At 42.9% G+C, this 24447-nt stretch overlaps 1 protein-coding gene across 21 annotated transcripts in view; it reads left to right on the top strand.

Annotated features, from left to right (window-relative positions):
• Window positions 1-24447, top strand: part of NEK11 (NIMA related kinase 11) — a 274263-nt gene that overhangs the window by 161784 nt on the left and 88032 nt on the right. For all 21 annotated transcript variants that reach the window (XR_011251824.1, XM_069565902.1, XM_069565829.1 and 18 more), the window contains one exon: window positions 21141-21304. Coding sequence is in view for 20 of the 21 variants with exons in the window: in XM_069565902.1 (XP_069422003.1) it covers window positions 21141-21304 (164 nt within the window). In the remaining variant the exon portion in view is untranslated. The remainder of the gene's footprint in view (window positions 1-21140; window positions 21305-24447) is intronic.

The raw sequence follows: 24447 nt of genomic DNA, 5'->3' as shown, positions 1-24447 counted from the left end.
AGTTGTGGCACACACGTTCAGTTGCCCCACAGCTTGTGGGATCTTCCTGGACTAGGGATGGAACCAGTGTCCCCTGCATTGCCAGGTGGATTCTTAGCCACTGGATCACCAGGGAAGCCCTGCAATGAATTCTGAACCTTCTGCAGATGCGGTTACCTTTGTGAGTATGTGACCAAACTGAGTGGTAACCTTCAGAGAGCAGCCAAGCAGAATTATGTAATCAATACGATTTGATACAAATGAGCACTAGATTTGGAATTTGAAGACATGATTTGGGGTCTACCACTTTCAAATTAAGTTGAAAAGGTGAGGGAACTCTAACTTTTATGTTCCTGTGTGGACTTGAGGGGATATTGCCATCCATCTCACACCACATAGTGAGGGAGCCTTAGGTGAGGGAATATGTTTGAAATCAGTTTGTGAATCATGACGGGTCATATAAAAGGAAGTAATTATTATTTACTTTGGGAACATGTAAATGGAAGCATTTCCAGATTTTACAGGGTATGAAAGAGTTCCTTTTTGTTTTTAATTGAAGTATAATTGCTTTACAATGTTGTGTCAGCTTCTGCTGTACAGCATCATGAATCAGCCATTTGGGTACATACATCTCCTCTCTCTTGAGCCTCCCTCCCACCACCCCATATCCCACCCCTCTAGATCATCACAGAGCACTGAGCTGAACTATATGTGCTATATAGCAGCTTCCCACTAGCTTTTTACACATGATATTTTACATTTTACACTATTTTACACATGATAGTGTATCTATGCCAATGTTATGAAAGAGTTTCTTTTAAACTTGAGTTTACCTTGCTCTACGAGACCATATCACATCCAACAGGAAGTCCCTGGTCATGCAGGAAAATCCAACATGGATTGGATTAGCACCTGAGTAGAACCATGAACGTTTGTCTAAACTGATGTGTATGATATGTACTTCCTTTAATTAAAACCATTTAAATGAAACCATGTCCATATTATCAATGCAGTAGATTTCCCTTGTGTTTGTGATCATTAGCCCATGTTGCCATATTCAGCTTGCCTGTTCACACTGGCAAGCTTAGAACATCTTAGCATAAGCAAGCAGCTTCTGGCAGCTTCCTGAGTGCCTCCAGCTGGACAGTTAACAGAGGGATGCTGCCAATGGGAAACAAATATTTGCCAGGAGCAATGAGGTGGAAAAGAGAAATTATCACTCTAAGATTTCATCAGAGAAGAAATCCTACTTGGCTCACTAGGTGTTCTCTCTGCCAACAAACAAATTGCTAAATGCATTCTGATGTCTTCAAGCCTCTTGTTAAAGCGGAAAGGAAAACCAGAGAAAAGGCAGAGGCTTCGTTTTGACAGCACTTCAAATTCTACAATTTCATGAAAATCTTAGTTGTAATCTCACTTCTTGACAAACATTTGGGGCCTCTTCAAAGTGTGGTTTGAGGAGCATGTCAGCAGTACAGACTCTTAGCCCATGCACAGACCCACTGATCAAAATAGTATTTCATCAAGATCCCCCCACGATTCATATATACACCTGTCTGGTTCATTACTCCATATTGTAATTTTGCAACCCTTAGAGCAGGAGATGACCTGCAATCATCTAGTTTGGGCTCCTGTTTTTAGGCTGCCAAGTTATTACTATCTGCATGTTGCAGATGAGACTTCTAAAACCCAGGGAGCATAAGCTAGTAGCCTGAAGTCACAGAGCTGGATGTCTTCTGCCACAAACACAGCATCCAGTCATACATACCAGCTTTTTCAGGGTCTGTTCAATCTACCTGTATTTCCCTTTGCGAGAATAGATTTCTTGGCCTGTATTCATTTCTGGAGAAAAGATAGACTTTACCTACTTATTTTGGCTTTTGCTCTTCAAACCAGAAAAAAATGTTTCAGAGAAATGTTATGATTTTGCCTAAGGAAGAATCAATCCTGACACATAGAATCAAGGCATTGAGACTTGAGAGCCTAAGGGAGACCTACTTCTAAATGGGTCATGGAGCTTCTTTCTGTTCTCTGTGTGTGTGTGTGTGCGTGTAGCAGGGAGCCCCTTTGGTGCACTTGATCTTATAGACGCAAGATATGTCTCTCTAAGAAAAACTTACAGCAGAAGCTGCTGTTATATCTATATATATATGGCATTGTACTGTACTTAATTTAGCTTTCCATACAGAAAGGGTCATGAATATGCATTTTGCCTAAGAAAATTATTTCTTTTCACAGCCTCATGTGTGACGGTGCAGGCTAAGCTAATTAACATAGCTAATTTTAGTCTTAGTTTGAGGGTTTATTTTAGAAAAGGTCACAGTACTGGTGCTAACTTTTAGCTTATTGTGTGAGAGAAGGAAGCATCAAAAAGCTATACAGCCAAGCAACTGCTGCACTCCTACTCCCAAGAATATAAATGTATTATTGTATTTGAGATTTAGTTCTGCTTAGAGTTAGTGGGACTTAAAGGGTAGCTCAGCGGGTAAAGAATCCGCCTGCAAGGCAGGTGACCCTGATTCGATTCCTGGGTTGGAAAGTTCCCCTGGAGAAAGGATAGGCTACCCACTCCGGTATTCTTGGGCTTCCCTGGTGGCTCAAACAGTAAAGAATCTGCCTGCAATGTGGGAGATCTGGGTTCAATCCCTGGATTGGGAAGATCCCCTGAAGGAGGGCATGGCAGCCCACTCCAGTAGTAGCCTTGCCTGGAGAATCTCCATGGATAGAGGATCCTGGCATGCTATAGTCCATGGAGTTGCAAAGAGTCGGACACGACTGAGCGACTAAGCACAGCACAGCAGAGTTAGTGATATGATTAGTAAAGTGGACTTATCCCTGCTGTGTCAGTGCCTGCTGTAGGGAGCTGGGGGTCCATGAGCTGCCTTTCTCTAGGGTTGAAGGGTGGGGGCTGGACATCTATGAAATTCCTGCTTGCAGAAACTGTATAAAGAAGGTTTGCACAGGTGAGAAGTCTCGGTCTGATGGATCCTTTGGCATGGTCTCAGGGGCAGGTGAAGGAGGCCGAGGCTAGAGTCAGATGGAGTCACTGCCTGTCTCTGCTGAGGCCAGGATGGTGAGGGCTGGAGGCACTACAGGGCCTGTGGTTTCACCCTCCCTTTCACAGAGCATGCTGGTGGAGCTGTCTCCAGTCAGCGGAGGGACAGAGGGCCCAAGAGGGGAAGGGACAATACATCCTAGGTTTTCAAGAAATCTGGCCAAATTCCAACTGGGGACTGTGGGCCATCCAGCGGATGCCTTGTGAGGATAGAATGTTCTGTATTCTTGTCACAGGAGACTTTCAAGCACTTGAGATGTGGCCAGTGTGACTAGGGGACTGAATTTGTCATTTGCTTCCTTTTAATTTTAGTGAGTGTTTTAGGTAACATTTATTGAAGCTTGGATAAGACTGAGGCGGTCACAGAGCTGAGTATTCATTTCTCCCTCAGGTTCCAGAGTGCTTGTATAACCAGGCGCTGTGAATGCTTCTACATGCTTCCCTGGACTGAGCATTGGTTCAAAATATTCTTCAGCAAAAATGCTGCTGCAAGCCTTCAGCCCCACTAAACTGTGACTGAAAATTACAGTTATCTCCCATGGGCCAGAAGGGGGCTGCATAATGAAATGCTGCTTCTGCAGCAGCCCCTTGGCATATGGCATATGGCCTCCCCAGGACCTCCAGCTGGGGCCTCTGGTCCCCATAAAAGGGATGACTTGCCACAGGGAAGCAGTTATCACTGGTCTTAGCGTACACCCTTCTCCCTTGTAACTTACAATCTCCAATGACCAGTCTTAGTAGCTGCTGATGGAACTGTATTTTAGGCCCAGCTGATGACTCACCTCATAACGCTGATAAACCGGTTCACTGCGGGGGTGGAGATGGCTTTTAAAAATTGGAAAGGAAAAATAAAATCCAATTTAAGTTGAGGTTTAGAAATGGACAAAATGCCTTTTCCAAAAGAGCAAAATTTCAGGGTCAGTTCTTTCCTTCTAATAGTGTAGGGAAGATGTGTCCAGAGGTGAGAGACTGGTACCTTTACTAGTTCCCAAGAAGACAGAAGCCTGGCATTTAGGAATGATCCTTGTTTACTTGATGGCGTCAAGCTGCCTTTGCTAAAGGAGTAGTTTCTTTAGCTCTGCAGTTGGCCCTTTTTATATAAATGCTGCTTTTATAAGGTTGCTGGGAGAAATATCAGCAACCTCAGATATGCAGATGATACCAATCTTGTGGCAGACAAGAGAAGAGAACCTTTAAGCCTCTTGATGAGGGTGAAAGAGGAGAGTGAAAAAGCTGGCTTGAAACTCAACATTAAAAAAACTAAGATCATGGCATCCAGTTCCATCACTTCATGGCAAATGGAAGGGGAAAAAGTGGAAGCAGTGACAGATTTCCTTTTCTTGGGCTCCAAAATCACTGCGGATGGTGACTACAGCCATGAAATCCAAAGGCGCTTGCTCCTTGGAAGGAAAGCTGTGACAAGTCTAGACAGCACGTTAAAAAGCAGAGATGTCACTTTGCTGACAAAGGTCCGTATTGTTAAAGCTATTGTTTTTCCAGTAGTCCTGTATGGATGTGAGAGCTGGACCATAAAGAAAGCTTAGTAGTGAAGAATAATGCTTTCAAACTGTGATGCTGGACAAGACTCTTGAGAGTCTCTTGGTCTGCAGCGACATCAAACCAGTCAATTCTAAAGGAAATCAACCCTGAATATTCACTGGAAGAGTGGTGCTGGAGCTGAAGCTTTAATACTTTGGCCACCTGATGTGAAGAGCTGACTCACTGGGAAAGACCCTGATGCTGGGAGAGACTGAAGGCAAAAGGAGAAATAGAGGCAGAGGATGAGATGGTTAGATAACATCACTGAGTAAATGGACACGAATGTGAGCAAACTCTGGGAGATAGTGGAGGATAGAGAAGCCTGACATACTGTAGTCCATGGGGTCACAAAGAGTTGGACACAACTTAGCAACTAAACAGCAACAAACGGTAATAATAATGGTCATTTATTAGTACCTACTAGGTGCAGAACATTATGCTATATAGAACATTTTAAGAAGATCTTAAGCAGGACAAGTAGACTAGACCTCAAGAGATAAAAGATATAGCTGTCTGAAATATAATTGATAGCTGAAAAAGGACTTCCTTTTGCAGTATCCATAGATAAGGGCTCTATTGTTTTCTAGAAAATCTAAGGATTAAATATATAATATAAAAGAATATAATCTTGCTGGCATCTGGTTGTTTTCCTTTAAGGAGTGTTTACATTATTAGCTTTTATAAAATTTTACATTGTATCTATGATTTAAGGTATTCTTAATATTATTTTAATACCCCTAATCTTTGGTTGGGGCTTCCCTGGTGGCTCAGAGGTTAAAGCGTCTGTCTGCAATGCTGGAGACCTGGGTTTGATCCCTGGGTCGGGAAGATCCCCTGGAGAAGGAAATGGCAACCTGCTCCAGTACTCTTGCCTGGAGAATCCTATGGAGGGAGGAGCCTGGTAGACTGCAGTCCACGGGGTCACAAAGAGTCGGACATGACTGAGCGACTTCAATTTCACTTTCACTTTCAATCTTTGGTTGTGTTGCTTAGAAGCAGAGGCTGAGACGGTTATTCTGTAGTATGTGTCTTCTTGGGTAGAGTAGGGTGAGGGTTGTGTCAGGGCAGGGCAGTGGAGGTTGCTGAGCAAAAACGTGGTCCAGCTAAAGACTAGCCCTGCCTGACCCCACAGTAGCTCAAACATGAGTGACACCTCAGAGTTGGTTCCATCTTGAGTTAGTCAGCCATTGGACAGAACTGTTCCTGGGTGGAGGTGAAACATAACCTCTTTGGTAAGGTAATTCTTGGATCTAAAAGCAGATGTCTAGAGAAGGAGGCATCTGTGCCCTGTTAGAAGTAGGTATGGACTGAACTGTGTTCCCCTAAAACTTAGATGTTGAAGCCCTAACTCCCAGGACCTCAAAATGTGAATGTGTTTGGAGACTGGGCCTTTAAAGAGGCAGTTAAAATGAGACTGTTAGGGCACGGCCCAAATCCACTCTGACTAGTGTCCTTATAAGAAGAGGAGACTTGGACACAAGAGACGCCAGCACACTTGCAAGCCAAGGAGCAAAGTTGCCAGCACCTTGATCTTGGACTTCTAGCCTCCAGAACTATGAGAAAATACATTTCTATTGTTTAAGCATTCTGTCGTGGCAAACCTAGCAGACCATAACTCAGCATCTGGAGGATGAGCAGGCCGACACACACAGGTGGAGTGTGTTTGTTACGGAGCTTTGGGTGGAACATCAATAACATTCACCACACCCACTTACAAATCAGGAAACCATGGCCACAGGTGTGAAGTGGGTGCCCAAGGTGATACAGTCAATAAACTACAGAGGTGAACTTCAGTCTATGTAGCTGAGCCTCTTAATCACTATTCTGCAGTCTTTCTCAGAAGCAGCAGATATTACCAGTTAACTTGGGTTCCATTTCTGTCTTTTTTTGCCCTAGTTTGTGCCCACCTTACATGAGATGGAGCTCCTCGGGGAAACCTAGCCAGCTCAGCATAGACAATGTCTGTATCTAAGTGCCTTCTAAAAGCATTGTCTTTTACCCTGTTCTTTGAGAATGTTGTAGCATATTAACTTCAGGTTTTCCCTACATATGGGATGATGTCTTTATTTAAAATGTTTTTCATTAAAAAATGAATTAGGGCAATCTTTTTCATATCCACACATGCTGTTTTAGGGAAATAAGAAACTCTGAGATCTGCCTTGTCAGTATAATTATTATGTCATTCTGAGTACTGGCACTGAACGTGGTCTTTGGATAGGTCACATCATGATCCAACAGTAAGTCATAGTTTGTGTTTATTATAACTTAGCTCAGTATTTTCTGGCTCAGTGTAATAAAGCCATTGACTCCTTCAGAAAATTAGGAAAGAAGGGAAAAATAAAGAAGGGTGTCTCTGGGCAGCTGCCTGCTTACCAAGACCCCAACTTGCCTCACTGTAGCTAAAATGCAGATAATCCTCTCTTTAAGAAGAGATTCTCCCCAACCACACATACCCCCTATATACAGGATATGGCAAAAACATCTTAAAAAGTGTCTTGTGGATATTATTAACTTCCTTAGAGAAGAGGCAGAAAAGTACAATTTAAAATGCATTTTAAATGTTGGATTTCACAAATCACAAGTCATTTGGTCCTCAAACAGTCAATTCCAACAGTATTGTTAAACATGCAGAGAGAGTCAGAGTGTTCTTGCAGCTGGAGTAGTCTGGGGCACCTGACAGAAGCGGCTGTCTAATGTGAGTGCCATCACAGGCTGGGCAGTATTAAACTGAGTCCTTAAACTTGCAGGCCTGTGGAATATAGCTGGAGATGGTAGTATGAGGAAGACATACTTTACTGTTTAGAGTTATAACTCCATCTGAGATACAAGGTCAGAAGATGTGAGAAACTGGGAGAGAGTAGGTCTTTCATGGGAAAAATTTCCTTATCTTTTACTGATCTTCCTCCTACCTTCTGACCCTCCCTAAAATAAACATCAGAAAATTCTTTGCAGGAGATACTGTGTTATCGTTTGAAAATTCTCATCTCTTGGAGATGTAGACATTCCCTTCTTCAACAAGAAGTTTGGGTGTCTGCTTTGAAACATGGATTTGAGATGCCATGAAGAAAAAGATGAGCACAACTCCTGCCCTGTGGGAGCGTACTGTCTACATTGTGCTAAGATAGTGGTTCTTAAATTTAAATGTGTGTCAGGATCCTCTGGAGGACTTGTTAAAGTGTGAATTGTTGGATCCTCACTGCAGTTTCTGATCCAGTAGGTCTGGGAGGTCCAAGAATCTGTGTTTTTAATAAGATCCTGGGCAATGCTGCTGTTATTTCTCTTCTGGGACATGCTTTTGAGAACCACTGTGCTAAGCTTGCTCCCTGCATTTGCTCAAAGCATATATATTAGATGGCTAGAATCGTTTAGGGTAGTGGTGAGCTCACAGGCTGAGAAATTCCTCCCACATAACTAAGTTTCTTTAAAGGAAATTTAGTTTTGCCTTTAAGCAAAGTTCTTACCTTATTGGCTCTTTACAAAATTCTTTAATACATTCATGATCATTTTAGAAGTTTGAAGTGCTGGTGCAATAATAGACAAAGTATTGGGGAATTTATCTTTAAATAGTTGTATGTCATTTTCTCCTTGAAGGTCCAAACGATAGAGCAGTAGTTCTCATAATATGTAGCAGCATCTTTGTGTAGAGTTCAGGCCCCACCTCAGAGCAGCTAAATCTGAATCAGTGGGCTTTGGGGCCAAGAATCTGTGTTACAAATGCCTCCAGGTGATCCTGACCCACAGTCCACCTTGAGCATATCTGAGACAGAGTTGGACTGAGTAACAGTGGGATTGAGACTGAGAGAGGGCCCCTAGCATTCAATAGTCCTAGCTCCCTTCAGATGACTTACCAGGATGACTGTGCTTCAGTTTTTCGAGCTCATTAAGTCAAAGGTCTGTCCCTTGTTGTATGACATCTTTCAGAGGTAAGAGGAAGATAATCACAATTATTATTTATGACATTTAAATTTCATAAATAATGATGGAAATATGAAAATAATATCATAAGTAGATGAAAATTCCTAGCTAAGCATAAAATTTCTTTGTCTTGTTCACTTAAGGCATTCTTATCCCTCTTTGCTTTTCTTTGGAACTCTGCATTCAATTAGGTATATCTTTTCCTTTCTCCTTTGCCTTTTGCTTCTCTTCTTTTCTCAACTATTTGTAAGACTTCCTCAGACAACCATTTGCCTCCTAGTATTTCTTTTTTCTTGGGATGATTTTGGTCACTGCCTCCTGTACAATGTTACAAACCTCCGTCCATAGTTCTTCAGGCACTCTGTCTATCAGATCTAAGCCCTTGAATCTATTTGTCATTTCCACTGTTTAATAAGGGATTTGATTTAGGTCATGCCTGAATGGCTTAGTGGTTTTCCTACTTTCTTCAATTTAAGTCTAATTTTGCAATAAGGAGCTCATGATCTGACCCACAGTCAGCTCCTGGTCTTGTTTTTGCTTACTGTATAGGACTTCTCCATTTTTTGATGCAAAGAAATAGAGGAAAACAATAGAATGGGAAAGACTAGAGCTCTCTTCAAGAAAATTAGAGATACCAAGGGAATATTTCATGCAAAGTTGGGCACAATAAAGATGGGCACAGCAATGGTAAGGACCTAGCAGAAACAAAAGAGATTAAGAAGAGGTGGCAAGAATACACAGAAGAACTGCACAAAAAGGCCTTAATGATGTGGATAACCATAATGGTGGTGTCACTCACCTAGAGCCAGACATCCTGGAGTGTGAAGTCAAGTGGGCCTTAGGAAACCTTACCATGAACAAAGCTAGTGGAGGTGATGGAATAGCAGCTGAGCTATTTCAAATCCTGAAAGATGATGCTGTGAAAGTGCTGCATGTGATATGACAGCAAATTTGGAAAACTCAGTAGTGGCCACAGGACTGAAAAAGGTCAGTTTTCATTCCAATCTCAAAGAAAGGCAATGCCAAAGAATGTTCTAGCTACCACACAACTGTGCTCATTTCACATGCTAACAAGGTAATGCTCAAAATCCTTCAAGCTAAGCTTCAACAGTATAAGATCCAAGAAATTCTAGATGTACAAGTTGGATTTAGAAAAGGCAGAGGAACAAGTGATCAAATTGCCAACATCCATTGGATCATAGATAAAGCAAGTGAATTCCAGAAGAACATCTACCTCTGCTTCATTAACTGCACTGAAGCCTTTGATTGTGTGGATCACAACAAACCAGAAAATTCTTAAAGAGTTGGGAATACCAGACCACCTTGCCTGCCTCCTGAGAAACCTGTGGCAGACTGAGAAACAACAGTTAAAACCAGATATGGAACAACAGACTGGCTCAAAATTGAGAAAGGAGTATGTCAAGGCTATATATTGTCATCCTCCTTATTTAACTTATATGCAGAGTACATCATGCAAAATGCTGAGCTGGATGAATCACAAACTGGTATCAAGACTGCTGGGAGAAATACCGATAGCCTCAGATATGCAGACGACACCACCATAATGGCAGAAAGTGAAGAGGAACTAAAAAGCTTCTTGATGAAGGTGAAAGAAGAACGTGAAAAAGCTGGCTTAAAACTCAACATTCAAAAAACTAATACCATGGCATCTGGTCCCATCACTTCATGGCAAATAGATGGGGAAACAAGGGAAGCAGTGACAAACTTTATATTCTTGGGCTCCAGAATCACCATGGATGTGACTGCAGCCATGAAATTAAAAGACTCTTAGTCTTTGGAAGAAAAGCTATGACAACCTAGAGACATCACTTTGCTGGCAAACGTCCGTCTAGTCAAAGCTACGGTTTTTCTAGTAGTTGTGTTCGGATGTGAGAGTTAGACAATAAAAAAGGCTGAGAATTGATGCTTTTGAACTGTGGTGTTAGAGAAGACTCTTGAGAGTCCCTTGGACTGCAAGGAGATCCAGACAGTCCATCCTAAAGGAAATCAGTCCTGAATATTCAATGGAAGGACTAATGCTGAAGCTGAAGCTCCAATACTTTGGCCACCTGATGCAAAGAGCTGACCCACTGGAAAAGACCCTGATGCCAGGAAAGACTGAGGACATGAGAAGGGGATGAGAGAGGATAACGTGGTTGGATGGCATCATTGACTCAATGGACGTGAGTTTGAGGAAACTCCTGGAGATAGTGAAAGACAGGGAAGGCTGATATGCTGCAGTCCATGGAGTCACAGAGAACTGAACACCACTGACTGACTGCACAACAGCAACCATAAAATAGCACTAATGCAGTGGAATAAAGATAGGATTCAGGTAATTTACATTCCAGTCTGCCATGTATTCAGCTGTGTGACATGTGGTTGGTTATTAGCCTGTCTCTCACTTTATTTAAAATTGAGATAGAAAGGTTGTCCTGGTCTGAGTTGAATCCCTGTTGCAGTGATAAAGTAGAATAATGGGTACGAACGTGCATTTAAAAACAATCTATAAAGTGCGGTGACTCTGGCCTGCTAATTCATGGGTTTGTTATTTCCCCATCATTAAAATGGGAATAGGCCTCTATAACTTTATAGAGATTGTGAGTAGTAAGACAACTAATATCACAACGATTTGAGTTCAGATCCCCTGGAGAAGGAAATGGCAACCCACTCCAGTATTCTTGCCTGGGAAATCCCATGGACAGCAGAGCCTGGCCGGCTATAGTCCATGGTGTTGCAAACGAATCAGACACAACTTAGTGGCTGAACAATAGCAACAACAAAAGTAAAGTTTATTTCTTCATTTATTGTCTGTAACATAAAAATGTTGTAAGGTGTGGAGATATTATAAAGTCTTATGCATTTTATTATAGTGCTTCTTTAATAGTATATGCTAGTACTTTCGTTTGAACTAGTCACATCCTGGAGCATAAGTTTTCACATTATGGCCCTCAAGCCAGCAGCACCAGGATCCCCCGGGAACTTTTCAGAAATGCACATTTCCAGGCCTCTCCTGACCTGCTGCATCAGGGCCCTATGTGGGTCCCAGCGGTCCATATTTTAACAAGCCCTGCAGGTGATCCTGCTGCTCACTTAAGTCTTAGAGGAAGGGCTTTATTAGGGTCTCTGTTGAAGGGTCTGACAAAGAGCAACCTTTTCCCAGGACAGGGTAACTGTCTCTCTTTTTCTCCAGCATGGATATGCAACAACTGTGTCCAAGCTCGGGCAGCCATTGTTAAATTCCTGCATAAATGTATCTGTCACCATCGCCCAGTGTAGTGGAGATCTGGATGCTGCTCCCAAGCAACTGTCAGGAGGCTGACTTCAGGGTATGAGAAAATGAAAGCTATTTATCTCAGACCACTTTCCCTTCCGTGACAGCAGTAATGAGCCTTAGCCTAACAAGGCTTCACACTGGACCAGTGTCTGAAAAACACACAATTTGACAAACAGCTTGAGCTGACTTCTTTCTTCTGATTTTTCCATTTGAAAACTCAGCCTTTTCTGAGCCTCACCAAGTTAGTGGTATTTGAGTAAGGAATACTGGTGACGGGTTCATCCTGGTCTATTTCATGACTTGGACACCTGTCCATTTCTCCCCTCCTCTGCTCCCTGGGAGGGGATGCTTGAAGCAGAGAGAAAGGGACTGGCTGTGCACAGAGAGCCATGTCAGGGGAAGGGCTCAATATTTAGTAAGAGAAACACTTGTCTACGGGGTAGAGCTGTGGTGTGATCCAGCTGCCACCTGCTTTTCTAAACAAACTTCACAGCCAATGGAGCACAGCCATGTTCATGCATTTATTGTCTATCTCTGCTTTCACACTACAACGAGTTGGGTAGTTGTGACAGGGACTGTATACCCTACAAGACCTAACACTTTTTCTGTCAAGCCCTTAAAAGAGCAAGTTTGTTCACCCCTGTCGTAGAGGTTCCCTCTGAGCTGCCTGGAGGAGCCAGGATGGAACCAGAGACAGGAAGGGGATGGGAGGAGAGGAGGGTGTAAAATGCCCAGGGTCCCACTGGAGTCCAGCAGTCAGAAGGGCAGTGGGAGGAGCCACACCTTACTGCCTTTGGCGTTGGGTACTGTGTGAAGTTTGAAAAGTGATTATATTTAAAATATTGTTAAAAATTTTAACTTGGCATCCATTTGTGATTGCCTGATATTTATTTTTGCTTTGGCTCCATCCCTTCCTTCTTTCCAGAGTTATTTCTCCACTGATCTCCAGTAGCATATTGGGCACCTAGTGACCTAGGGAGTTCCTCTTTCAGTATCCTATCATTTTGCCTTTTCATACTGTTTATGGGGTTCTCAAAGCAAGAATACTGAAGTGGTTTGCCATTCCTTTCTCCAGTGGACCACATTCTGTCAGACCTCTCCACCATCTTGGGTTGACCAGATGCAATATGCTCCACCATCTTGGGTTGACCAGCAGGCATGGCTTAGTTTCTCTGAGTCAGACAAGGCTGTGGACCTAGTGTGATTAGATTGACTAGTTTTCTGTGGTTATGGTTTCAGTGTGTCTGCCCTCTGATGCCCTCTTGCAACACCTACCATCTTACTTGGGTTGCTCTTACCTTGGACTTGCAGTATCTCTTCACGGCTGCTCAATCAAAGCACAGCCACTGCTCCTTACCTTGGACGAAGGGTATCTCCTCACCGCTGCCCCTCCTGACCTTGAACCTGGAGTAGCTCCTCTAGGCACTCCTGTGCTCGTGCAGCCACCGTTCCTTGGACGTGGGGTAGCTCCTCTCAGCCGTCGCCCCTGACCTTGGAGGGGGGTGGCTGCTCCTGTGCTGTCGCAGCCTGGCACCCCTGGCTGCCTTCCCTGACTTTGGACTCGGGGTGCTGCTGCTGCTGCTGCTAAGTTGCTTCAGTCATGTCCGACTCTGCGCAACCCCATAGATGGCAGCCCACCAGGCTCCCCCGTCCCTGGGATTCTCCAGGCAAGAACACTGGAGTGGGTTGCCATTTCCTTCTCCAAAGCATGAAAGTGAAAAGTGAAAGTGAAGTCACTGAGTCGTGTCCAACTCTCAATGACCCCATGGACTGCAGCCTACCAGGCTCCTCCGTCCATGGGATTTTCCAGGCAAGAGTACTGGAGAGACGTGCCATAGCTCCTGCCAAAGCAAAAACAATACCCAGTTGTGGATGTGACTGGTGATAGAATCAAGGTCCAATGCTGTAAAGAGCAATATTGCGTAGGAATCTGGAATGTCAGGTCCATGAATCAAGGCAAATTGGAAGTGCTCAAACAGGAGATGGCAAGAGTGAATGTCGACATGCTAGGAATCAGCAAACTAAAATGGACTGGAATGGGTGAATTTAACTCAAATGACCATTATATCTACTATTGCGGGCAGGAATCCCTCAGAAGAAATGGAATAGCCATCATGGTCAACAAAAGAGTCTGAAATGCAGTACTTGGATGCAGTCTCAAAAACAGCAGAATGCTCTCTGTTCGTTTCCAAGACAATCCATTCAATATTACAGTAATCCAAGTCTATGCTCCAACCAGTAATGCTGAAGAAGCTGAAGTTGAACAGTTCTATGAAGACCTACAAGACCTTCTAGAACTAACACGCATTTAGTCCTTTTCATTATAGGGGACTGGAATGTAAAAGTAGGAAGTCAGGAAACACCAGGAGTAACAGGCAGATTTGCCTTGGAATACAGAATGAAGCAGGGCAAAGGCTAATAGAGTTTTGCCAAGAGAATGCACTGGTCATAGCAAACACCCTCTTCCAACAATACAAGAGAAGACTCTACACGTGGACATCACCAAAATCAGATTGATTTTATTCTTTGCAGCCAAAGATGGAGACGCTCTATACAGTCAGCAAAAACAAGACCAGGAGCTGACTGTGGCTCAGATCATGAGCTCCTTATTGCCAAATTCAGACTTAAGTTGAAGAAAGTAGGGAAAACCACTTGACCATTCAGGTACGACCTAAATCAAATCCCTTATGATTATACAATGGAAGTGAGAAATAAATTTAAGGGCCTAGATCTGATAGATAGAGTGTCTGATGAACTGTGGAATGAGGTTCATGACATTGTACAGGAGACAGGGATCAAGACCATCCCCATGGAAAAGAAATGCAAAAAAGCAAAATGGCTGTCTGGGGAGGCCTTACAAATAGCTGGGAAAAGAAGAGAAGCAAAAAGCAAAGGAGAAAAGGAAAGATATAAGCATCTGAATGCAGAGTTGCAAAGAATAGCAAGAAGAGATAAGAAAGCCTTCCTCAGCAATCAATGCAAAGAAATAGAGGAAAAGAACAGAATGGGAAAGACTAGAGATCTCTTCAAGAAAATTAGATATCAAGGGAACATTTCATGCAAAAATGGGCTCGATAAAGGACAGAAATGGCATGGACCTAACAGAAGCAGAAGATATTAAGAAGAGGCGGCAAGAATACACAGAAGAACTGTACAAAAAAGGTCTTCATGACCCAGATAATCACAATGGTGTGATCACTCACCTAGAGCCAGACATCCTGGAATGTGAAGTCAAGTGGACCTTAAAAAGCATCACTATGAACAAAGCTAGTGGAGGTGATGGAATTCCAGTGGAGCTAGTTCAAATCTTGAAAGATGATGCTGTGAAAGTGCTGCACTCAATATGCCAGCAAATTTGGAAAACTCAGTAGTGGCCACAGGACTGGAAAAGGTCAGTTGTCATTCCAATCCTAAAGAAAGGCAATGCCAAAGAATGCTCAAACTACCACACAATGGCATTCATCTCACATGCTAGTAAAGTAATGCTCAAAATTCTCCAAGCCAGGCTTCAGCAATATGTGAACCATGAAATTCCAGATGTTCAAGCTGGTTTTAGAAAAGGCAGAGGAACAGAGATCAAATTGCCAACGTCCACTGGATCATGGAAAAAGCAAGAGAGCTCCAGAAAAACATCGATTTCTGCTTTATTGACTATGCCAAAGCCTTTGACTGTGTGGATCACAATAAACTGGAAAATTCTGAAAGAGACAGGAATACCAGACCACCTGACCTGCCTCTTGAGAAACCTATATGTAGGTCAGGAAGCAACAGTTAGAGCTGGACATGGAACAACAGACTGGTTCCAAATAGGAAAAGGAGTACGTCAAGGCTGTATACTGTCACCCTGCTTATTTAACTTATATGCAGAGTACATCATGAGAAACGCTGGACTGGAAAAAACACAAGCTGGAATCAAGATTACCGGGAGAAATATCAATAACCTCAGATATGCAGATGACAGCACCCTTATGGCAGAAAGTGAAGAGGAACTAAAAGCCTCTTGATGAAAGTGAAAGAGGAGAGTGAAAAAGTTGGCTTAAAGCTCAACATTCAGAAAATGAAGATCTTGGTATCCGGTCCCATCACTTCATGGGAAATAGATGGGGAAACAGTGGAAACAGTGTCAGACTTCATTTGTGGGGGCTCCAAAATCACTGCAGATGGTGACTGCAGCCATGAAATTAAGAGATGCTTACTCCTTGGAAGAAAAGTTATGACCAACCCAGATAGTATATTCAAAAGCAGAGACATTACTTTGCCAACTAAGGTCCATCTAGTCAAGGCTATGGTTTTTCCAGTGGTCATGTATGGATGTGAGAGTTGGACTATGAAGAAGGCTGAGCATCGAAGAATTGATGCTTTTGAACTGTGGTGTTGGAGAAGACTCTTGAGAGTCCCTTGCACTGCAAGGAGATCCAACCAGTTCACTCTAAAGGAGATCAGCCCTGGGTGTTCTTTGAAAGGAATGATGCAAAAGCTGAAACTCCAGTACTTTGGCCCTCTCGTGCGAAGAGCTGACTCACTGGAAAAGACTCTGATGCTGGGAGGGATTGGGGGCAGGAGGAAAAGGGGACGACAGAGGATGAGATGGCTGGATGGTATCACCGACTCGATGGACGTGAGTTTGAGTGAACTCTGGAAGTTGGTGATCGACAGGGAGGCCTCGTGTGCTGCGATTCATGGGGTCAGAAAGAGTGGGACATGACTGAGTGACTGAACTGAACTGAACTGACTTATATTTATTTTCTCCCTGGGGTTGAGCATTACAGACAAAACTGCAGAGTTTTATGTTCAATGTCAATAGCTCACATTTCCTTGACACATACTATTTGTACTGATAGCTGCATTGTCACAGTATGTAATGTTCACCTTATTCATGAGATGAGTGCTACCATCCCCACTCTACAGATGAGAAAACTGACGGGCAGAAAGTTTACCTAACAACCAGCATTAAGAGCCTCAGTTTCAATGTGGGCCTTTTTGATGCCAAAGTCAGCATTCTAAACCAGTGTTTTTCAAATTCTGGGTTGAGAAATCAGTTTAGTAAGTTGCAACTAGCATTAAAAGTAAAAAAAATAAAAAGGGGGGGGGGAGAGAAATCATTGAATAGTCTGCAAAATGCCAGAGTGTGTCATTTGTAGTATGGGTAAATCTTGTTGCATGAAGCGTTTGTTTCAATTGTAAAGATGTTTTTATATAAACACAAATCCAAGCACATTTCTGTACCCTGGGCAACAATGTAAATGACATGTCTTACTCTTTCAGAGTCAGTCTTGAAAGGAAATATTCTTTCCTGAAAGTGGGGCATGGGGGACAGAGAAACAGAGGGAGAAAATATGAGTGAGTCAGTGAATGAATAACTGTCAAAGGGAGACAGACTCATGGAGAGGACATGCGGGGAAGTGGGATGACAGAGAATGGACATCTCTGTGGGAGAGACACAGAGACCCAGGGAGAGGCCAAGGGTGGTGGGGATGAGAGGCAGGAAGTCCACTCAGCAAGTGCGTGCCCCTGCTTGAAGGCAAAACTGGAGACCTGAATTGTCCTCTTTTGGTTTTCATATACTTCTCTTGCTGTGATCCTTTTGTCATTCTGAGTGTGAATCAAATAAAGATTTTTATAAAAAATAGCCCCTATGTACAAATACTCTTGTTTCATCTGCTGCTCAGCTGATAATAGGTGATCGGAGGGGAAAACAGACTGTGTTCGAGTTACTGAGAGAAAGTGTGAGTTTCCTAAAGAACTGGCAAAGGTGTTTTTGAATATGTGTATTAATAATTCTTGTTTTTGAGCTGGCCAGTTTTAGTTCCATGGTACTGCCTCTTGTGTTCTATGCAAAATAAGAGATAGCAAAGATTTTTAAATATTCAATTGTCAGGGCTTTCTACATACACTAAGTATTTTACTTTCAAGGGATTCTGGAATCAGTTAATCAAAAGTTCAATTTTACTGATGTGGAAATTGATGTAACACTTGATAAAGTTTCCCTATACACAGATGCTTTCATAAGAATCATATTATTGAATCTTCATAGCTACCCTGTTAGATTACCTTTTGTCCGCTTCACTAGAAAAAAAAAATAAAGCTCAGTAAATTCAAATCCCTCACTCAAGTTTCTTATTTAAGAGGTGGCAGAGCTAGATTGAAACCCTGATTCTCTAACACCAAATTCCATATTATGCCCACTAGACATAAAATAGTAGGCTCAGGTGGCACCAGTGGTAAAGAATTCATCTGCCAATGCAGGAGATGTGAGAGATGCTGGTTCAATCACTGGGCCAAGAAGATCCCCTGGAGTAGGAAATGGCAATGCACTCCAGTATTCTTACCGGGAAAATTCCATGGACAGAGAAGACTGGCAGGCTGCAGTCCCTGGGGTCTCAGAGAGTTAGACATGACTGAGCACGCATGCACTAGACATAAAATAGCAACAATGGGATGAAGACCAGTGCTCTGTGTTACAGTTTAGAAGGATAATTTTGTTTATAAGCCGGTCAGTTCAGTCACACAGTCATGTCCGACTCTTTGCAACCCCATGGACTTCAGCATGACAGGCTTATCTGTCCATCACCAACTCCTGGACCTTGCTAAAACTCATGTCCATCAAGTCGGTGATGCCATCTAACCATCTCATCCTCTGTTGTCCCCTTCTCCTGCCTTCAATCTTTCCCAACATCAGGGTCTTTCCTAATGGGTCAGTTCTTCACATCAGGTGGCCAAAATATTGGAGTTTCAGCTTCAGCATCAGTCCTTCCAATGAATATTCAGGACTGATTTCCTTTAGGATCGACTGTTTGGATGTCCTTGCAGTCCAAGGGACTCTCAAGAGTCTTCTCCAACACCACGGTTCAAAAGCACCAGTTCTCTGGCACTCAGCCAGAGATAGTCCAACTCTCATATCCATACATGACTACTGGAAAAACCATAGCTTTGACTAAATGAACTTTTGTCAGCAAAGTAATGTCTCTGGTTTTTAATGTGCTGTCTAGGTTGGTCATAACTTTTCTTCCAAGGAGTAAGTGTCCTTTAATTTCATGGCTGCAGTCACCACCTGCAGTGATTTTGGAGCCCCCCAAAATAAAGTATTTGTTTTCACTGTTTCCCCATCTATTTTTCATGAAGTGCTGGGACCAGATGCCATGATCTTAGTTTTTTGAATGTTGAGTTTTAAGCCAACTTTTTCACTCACCTCCTTATGGTAGAAAGTGAAGAGGAACTAAAGAACCTCTTGATGAAGGTGAAAGAGGAGAATGAAAAAGCTGGCCTAAAACTCAACATTCTAAAACTTAAGATCATGGCATCTGGTCCCATCACTTCATGGCAAATAGATGTGGAAACAATGGAAACATTGACAGACTTTATTTTCCTGGGCTCCCGAATTGCTGAAGATGGTGACTGCAGTCATGAAATTCAAAGATGCTTGCTTCTTGGAAGAAAAGTTATGACCAACCTAGATAGCATATTGAATAGCAGAAACATTACATTACCAACAAACATCTGTCTGGTCAAAGCTATAGTTTTTCCAGTAGTCATGTGTGGATGTGAAAGTTGGACCATAAACAAGGCTGAGCATCAAAGAATTGATGCTTTTGAACTGTGATGTTGGAGAAGACCCTTGAGAGTCCCTTGGACTGCAAGGAGATCAAACCAGTCCATCCTAAAGGAAATCAGTCCTGAATGTTTATTGGAAGGACTGATGCTGAAGCTGAAACTCCAATATTTTGGCCACCTGATGTGAAGAACTGACCCATTGGAAAAGACCCTGATGTTGGGAAAGATTGAAGGCAGGAGGAGAAGGGGACGACAGAGGATGAGATGGTTGGATGGCATCACCGACTCGATGGACACGAGTTTTAGCAAGGTCCGGGAGTTGGTGATGGACAGAGAAGCCTGGTGTGCTGCAGTCCAAGGGGTCACAAAGAGGGAGACACAGCTGAGCGACTGAACAACAACTACTACTACTAACGTGTACAAAGCCTAAATGCCCATGGTTTTAATAAGGTAGAGAGAGTACCATTATTTAACTTCCTCCTTTCCCCAAGGATGTTTCTTATTTCTAGGCTCCCATTAGCAAATTGGAATTGATATCACTGTGCTTTTTTGGGATCTTGGATTTTGAATGGACCGACAGATCCATTCTTAGCCTTTCTTGGTTGAAGACCATTATAAGCACCAACCAGACTTTCGTGGTGGCTCAGTGGTAAAGAATCCACCTGCCAGTGCAGGAGACACAGGTTCAATCCTTGGATCAGGAAGATCCCCTGGAGAAGGAAATGGCAACCCACTCCAGTTTTTTTGCCTGGGAAATCCCTTGGACAGAGGCACCAGGCAGGCTGCAGTCCATGGGGTTACAAAGAGACAAACACAACTTAGCAATTGAACAGCAACAACAATATTTCTAGTTGGTAATAATATTTCATCAAGTAACTTAGGTAGCACTTCCTGGCAGCAGCTTAACTGGGTGGCCTTTCCTTGTTTTTGTTTTTAATTAAGAAATGCTTCATATTCATGTGAGTAAGTAGAACCTTTGTGATCTACAGCTCAAAAACATTCATAGCCTTAGAACTTTAACATTTCCCTCAGCTTGCCAATAATGACATTTCTATATATTCTATCCCTCTTGCCTGATCTCCCTACTAGTATTTTCTTTAAAAGAAGAAATTCCCAGGAAGAACGCTTATATTTGTCCCCTCCACTGTGTCCACAAAAACTTTATGTGGATAGAAGAGTCAGGTGGCCAAGGCATCTTACTTTGCTTTTGGTCCTAAATCCCCTTATTTGTAATAATGATTCATGCCTCTGAATGTAAAGGCTTTGCTGCCAAGTTGCTGCTAAGTCACTTCAGTCATGTCCGACTCTGTGCGACCCCATAGACGGCCTCCTACCAGGCTCCTCTGTCCCTAGGATTCTCCAGGCAAGAACACTGGAGTGGGTTGCCACTTCCTTCTCCAAAGCACGAAAGTGAAAAGTGAAAGTGAAGTCACTCAGTTGTGTCCGACTCTTAGTGACCTCATGGACTGCAGCCTACCAGGCTCCTCCGTCCATGGGGTTTTCCAGGCAAGAGTACTGGAGTGGGGTGCCATTGCCTTCTCCTGTAAAGACTTTAGAAGAGGTTATTTCTTTTTGTTTCATGGTTTTATTCTTACAGTTTCAAAAAGTGGTTGCAGATAGAGCCATCCCTCCTTTCCTCCGTGGTTTCTGCTGAGTATTTATTACATTCTACTAGGTGCATTCAGGAAGCTAAGATTCCACTCTGAACTCCATGAAAGCTTTGTTAGTGTTAACAGAATACATATCTCTGGGATATGGGGGTCCTAGACTCATTATAATTTTAATGACCAACAGGACCCGACTTTTGCTTATTCTTTATTTCAGAGATCCCAGCAGACCCACTTGTGGCTGAAGAGTATTATGCTGATGTATTTGATTCCTGTTCTGAAGAAAGTGAGGAGAGTGAGGAAGAAAAAACAGTATTCTCAGTCAAGGATGAAGAGGTTGAAGATGAAGGACCCCAGCCTGTTTACAGGACAAACCAACAGGTAAACGTTGCTGCCAGCAGAAGCAGTGGAGCTGTCCAAGGTGCTGACCAGGCTATGCCTTCCCAGGAAGAGTCAAGGGAGTCTTAGAAACCAAGTAGGAGAACTAAGGTTTGTTATACAGACTCTACATGATGTGTCTTGATTTCCAAGGCTCAGGGGCAGACAGGGCCCCATGGGATTGTGTGAATCTGAATATGTTGATGAGGAAAGGGCTGGAGCACTCAGTACTGATTCAGGTGAGAGGATGAAACACACTACACTGTTTATACACTGAGAAGCACCCCACATATAGCTGCTGAATAAACATTTCATGTGTCTCTTTAGAAGAGAGAAGAGGATATTTAAAATTATACTGTTCTGCCTGGTAATCAGATTTGTGAGTCATGTCCCAGTGCATTAATTAGTTCTGGGGTTGAAGTCCAGAGATCTTGGGCTTAGGAGATGGTCTTCCTGGCCACTCCAGCCCTTGAAGTTCCCCCTTTACATACAGTGCTGGAATCTCTGAGTCCATGAACTTGCCATAGATTCTGTAACAATAACAATACTAGCTTCATCTGGGTCATACACCAAGAAACAGCCCTGCATGTGATTTCACTGTTGGTTGCCTGCAGGAGAGAGGAAAAGCAAGAGTTGTGTGAAGAAAAAGCAGATGACTCTGGGCTCTTTATTCAACTTATACTTGATTTTCTTCTTAGGCCATAATCTGATACTCTTCCTAGTCCTAAGCTTTCATAAGGTACAGAAGCTTTTCACTAACTGGAAACATTAAGCTAGTAAGATAACAGTCAATCAAAGGGCATCTGTGTTAATGGAGACTTAATTCAAGAGGATTAACTGAAGGTTGTCCACAATCCATTCAATCCTTTTTAATGAAGACTAGGCAATTCATCAAGATTGCTGGGAGAAATATCAATAACCTCATTATGCAGATGACACCACCTTTATGGCAGAAAGTGAAGAGGAACTAAAAAGCCTCTTGATGAAAGTGAAAGAGGAGGGTGAAAACATTGGCTTAAAACTCAACATTCAGAAAACGAAGATCATGGCATCTGGTCCCATCACTTCATGGGAAATAGATGGGGAAACAGCGGAAACAGTGTCAGAATTTATTTTGGGGGGGCTCCAAAATCACTGCAGATGGTGACTGCAGCCATGAAATTAAAAGATGCTTACTCCTTAGAAGAAAATCTATGACCAACCTAGATAGCATATTGAAAAGTAGAGACATTACTTTGCCAACGAAGGTCCATCTAGTCAAGGCTATGGTTTTTCCTGTGGTCATGTTTGGATGTGAGAATTGGACTGTGAAGAAGGCTGAGCACCGAAGAATTGATGCTTTTGAACTATGGTGTTGGAGAAGACTCTTGAGAGTCCCTTGGACTACAAGGAGATCCAACCTGTCCATTCTGAAGGCGATCAGCCCTGGGTGTTCATTGGAAAGAATGATGATAAAGCTGAAGCTCCAGTACTTTGGCCCCCTCATGCGAAGAGGTGACTCATTGGAAAAGACTCTGATGCTGGGAGGGATTGGTGGCAGGAGGAGAAGGGGACGACAGAGGATGAGATGGCTGAATGGCATCACTGACTCAATGGACGTGAGTTTGAGTGATCTCCGGGAATTGGTGATGGACAGGGAGGCCTGGCGTGCTGTGATTCATGGGGTCGCAAAGAATTGGACACAATTGAGTGACTGAACTGAACTGAACTGAACTGAGGCAATTCATCATAATACTCAATGAATAAATCCAGTAAGAAATGTTCTCAAGTTCTCCATAAGAAAAAGAAACAGGCAGGGAGAAGGGGATAGAGAGAGTGATATAGAGGTGAGCAGAGAAAGGGATGAGAAAGAGAGAAAGGATAAGAGAGAGAAATTGAGAGATAAATACATGAAGAAAGAAACAAATAAATATTGAGAAAAGCAGAGTCCAGACAGTGAGGATTCAGCATACCAAAATAAAAACACTTCCCTTTCACCATTTCCTTATTTTCTCCAGTGGACTTGTAAACAGAAGCACCTCCTACCACAAATTGAAAATATAATCTCTGCTTCTGTACCTCTGTCCTAAACAGCAGAGACTAATATTGTTACATTATTACAGAAACTTCACTCTGTGACTCTGGGTGCAAAGCACACAATATGCAAAACACATCTGTTTCTGTCCAAAGCATTAAGTGGTAACATTTTAGCTACTAATATTCAGTTCAGTCACTCAGTCGTGTCCGACTCTTTGCGACCCCATGAATCGCAGCATGCCAGACCTCCCTGTTCATCACCATCTCCTGGAGTTCACTCAGACTCATGTCCATCGAGTCCATGATGCCATCCAGCCATCTCATCCTCTGTCGTCCCCTTCTCCTCCTGCCCCAATCCCTCCCAGCATCAGAGTCTTTTCCAATGAGTCAGCTCTTCACATGAGGTGGCCAAAGTACTGGAGCTTCAGCTTTAGCATCATTCCTTCCAAAGAAATCCCAGGGCTGATCTCCTTCAGAATGGACTGGTTGGACCTCCTTGCAGTCCAAGGGACTCTCAAGAGTCTTCTCCAACACCACAGTTCAAAAGCATCAATTCTTCGGCGCTCAGCCTTCTTCACAGTCCAACTCTCACATCCATACATGACCACAGGAAAAACCATAGCCTTGACTAGACGGACCTTAGTCGGCAAAGTAATGTCTCTGCTTTTCAATATGCTATCTAGGTTGGTCATAACTTTTCTTCCAAAGAGTAAGCATCTTTTAATTTCATGGCTGCAGTCACCATCTGCAGTGATTTTGGAGCCCCAAAAAATCTGACACTATTTCCACTGTTTCCCCATCTATTTCCCATGAAGTGATGGGACCAGATGCCATGATCTTCGTTTTCTGAATGTTGAGCTTTAAGCCAACTTTTTCACTCTCCTCTTTCACTTTCATCAAGAGGCTTTTTAGTTCCTCTTCACTTTCTGCCATAAGAGTGGTGTCATCTGCATATCTGAGGTTATTGATATTTTTCCTGGCAATCTTGATTCCAGCTTGTGTTTCTTCCAGTCCAGCGTTTCTCATGATGTACTCTGCATATAAGTTACATAAGCATTGTGACAATATACAGCCTTGACATATTCCTTTCCCTATTTGGAACCAGTCTGTTGTTCCATGTCCAGTTCTAA

The sequence above is a fragment of the Ovis canadensis genome, chromosome 1, assembly GCF_042477335.2.
Source record: "Ovis canadensis isolate MfBH-ARS-UI-01 breed Bighorn chromosome 1, ARS-UI_OviCan_v2, whole genome shotgun sequence".
Taxonomy (NCBI): domain Eukaryota; kingdom Metazoa; phylum Chordata; class Mammalia; order Artiodactyla; family Bovidae; genus Ovis; species Ovis canadensis.
This window is presented reverse-complemented; position numbering and strand designations above follow the sequence as displayed.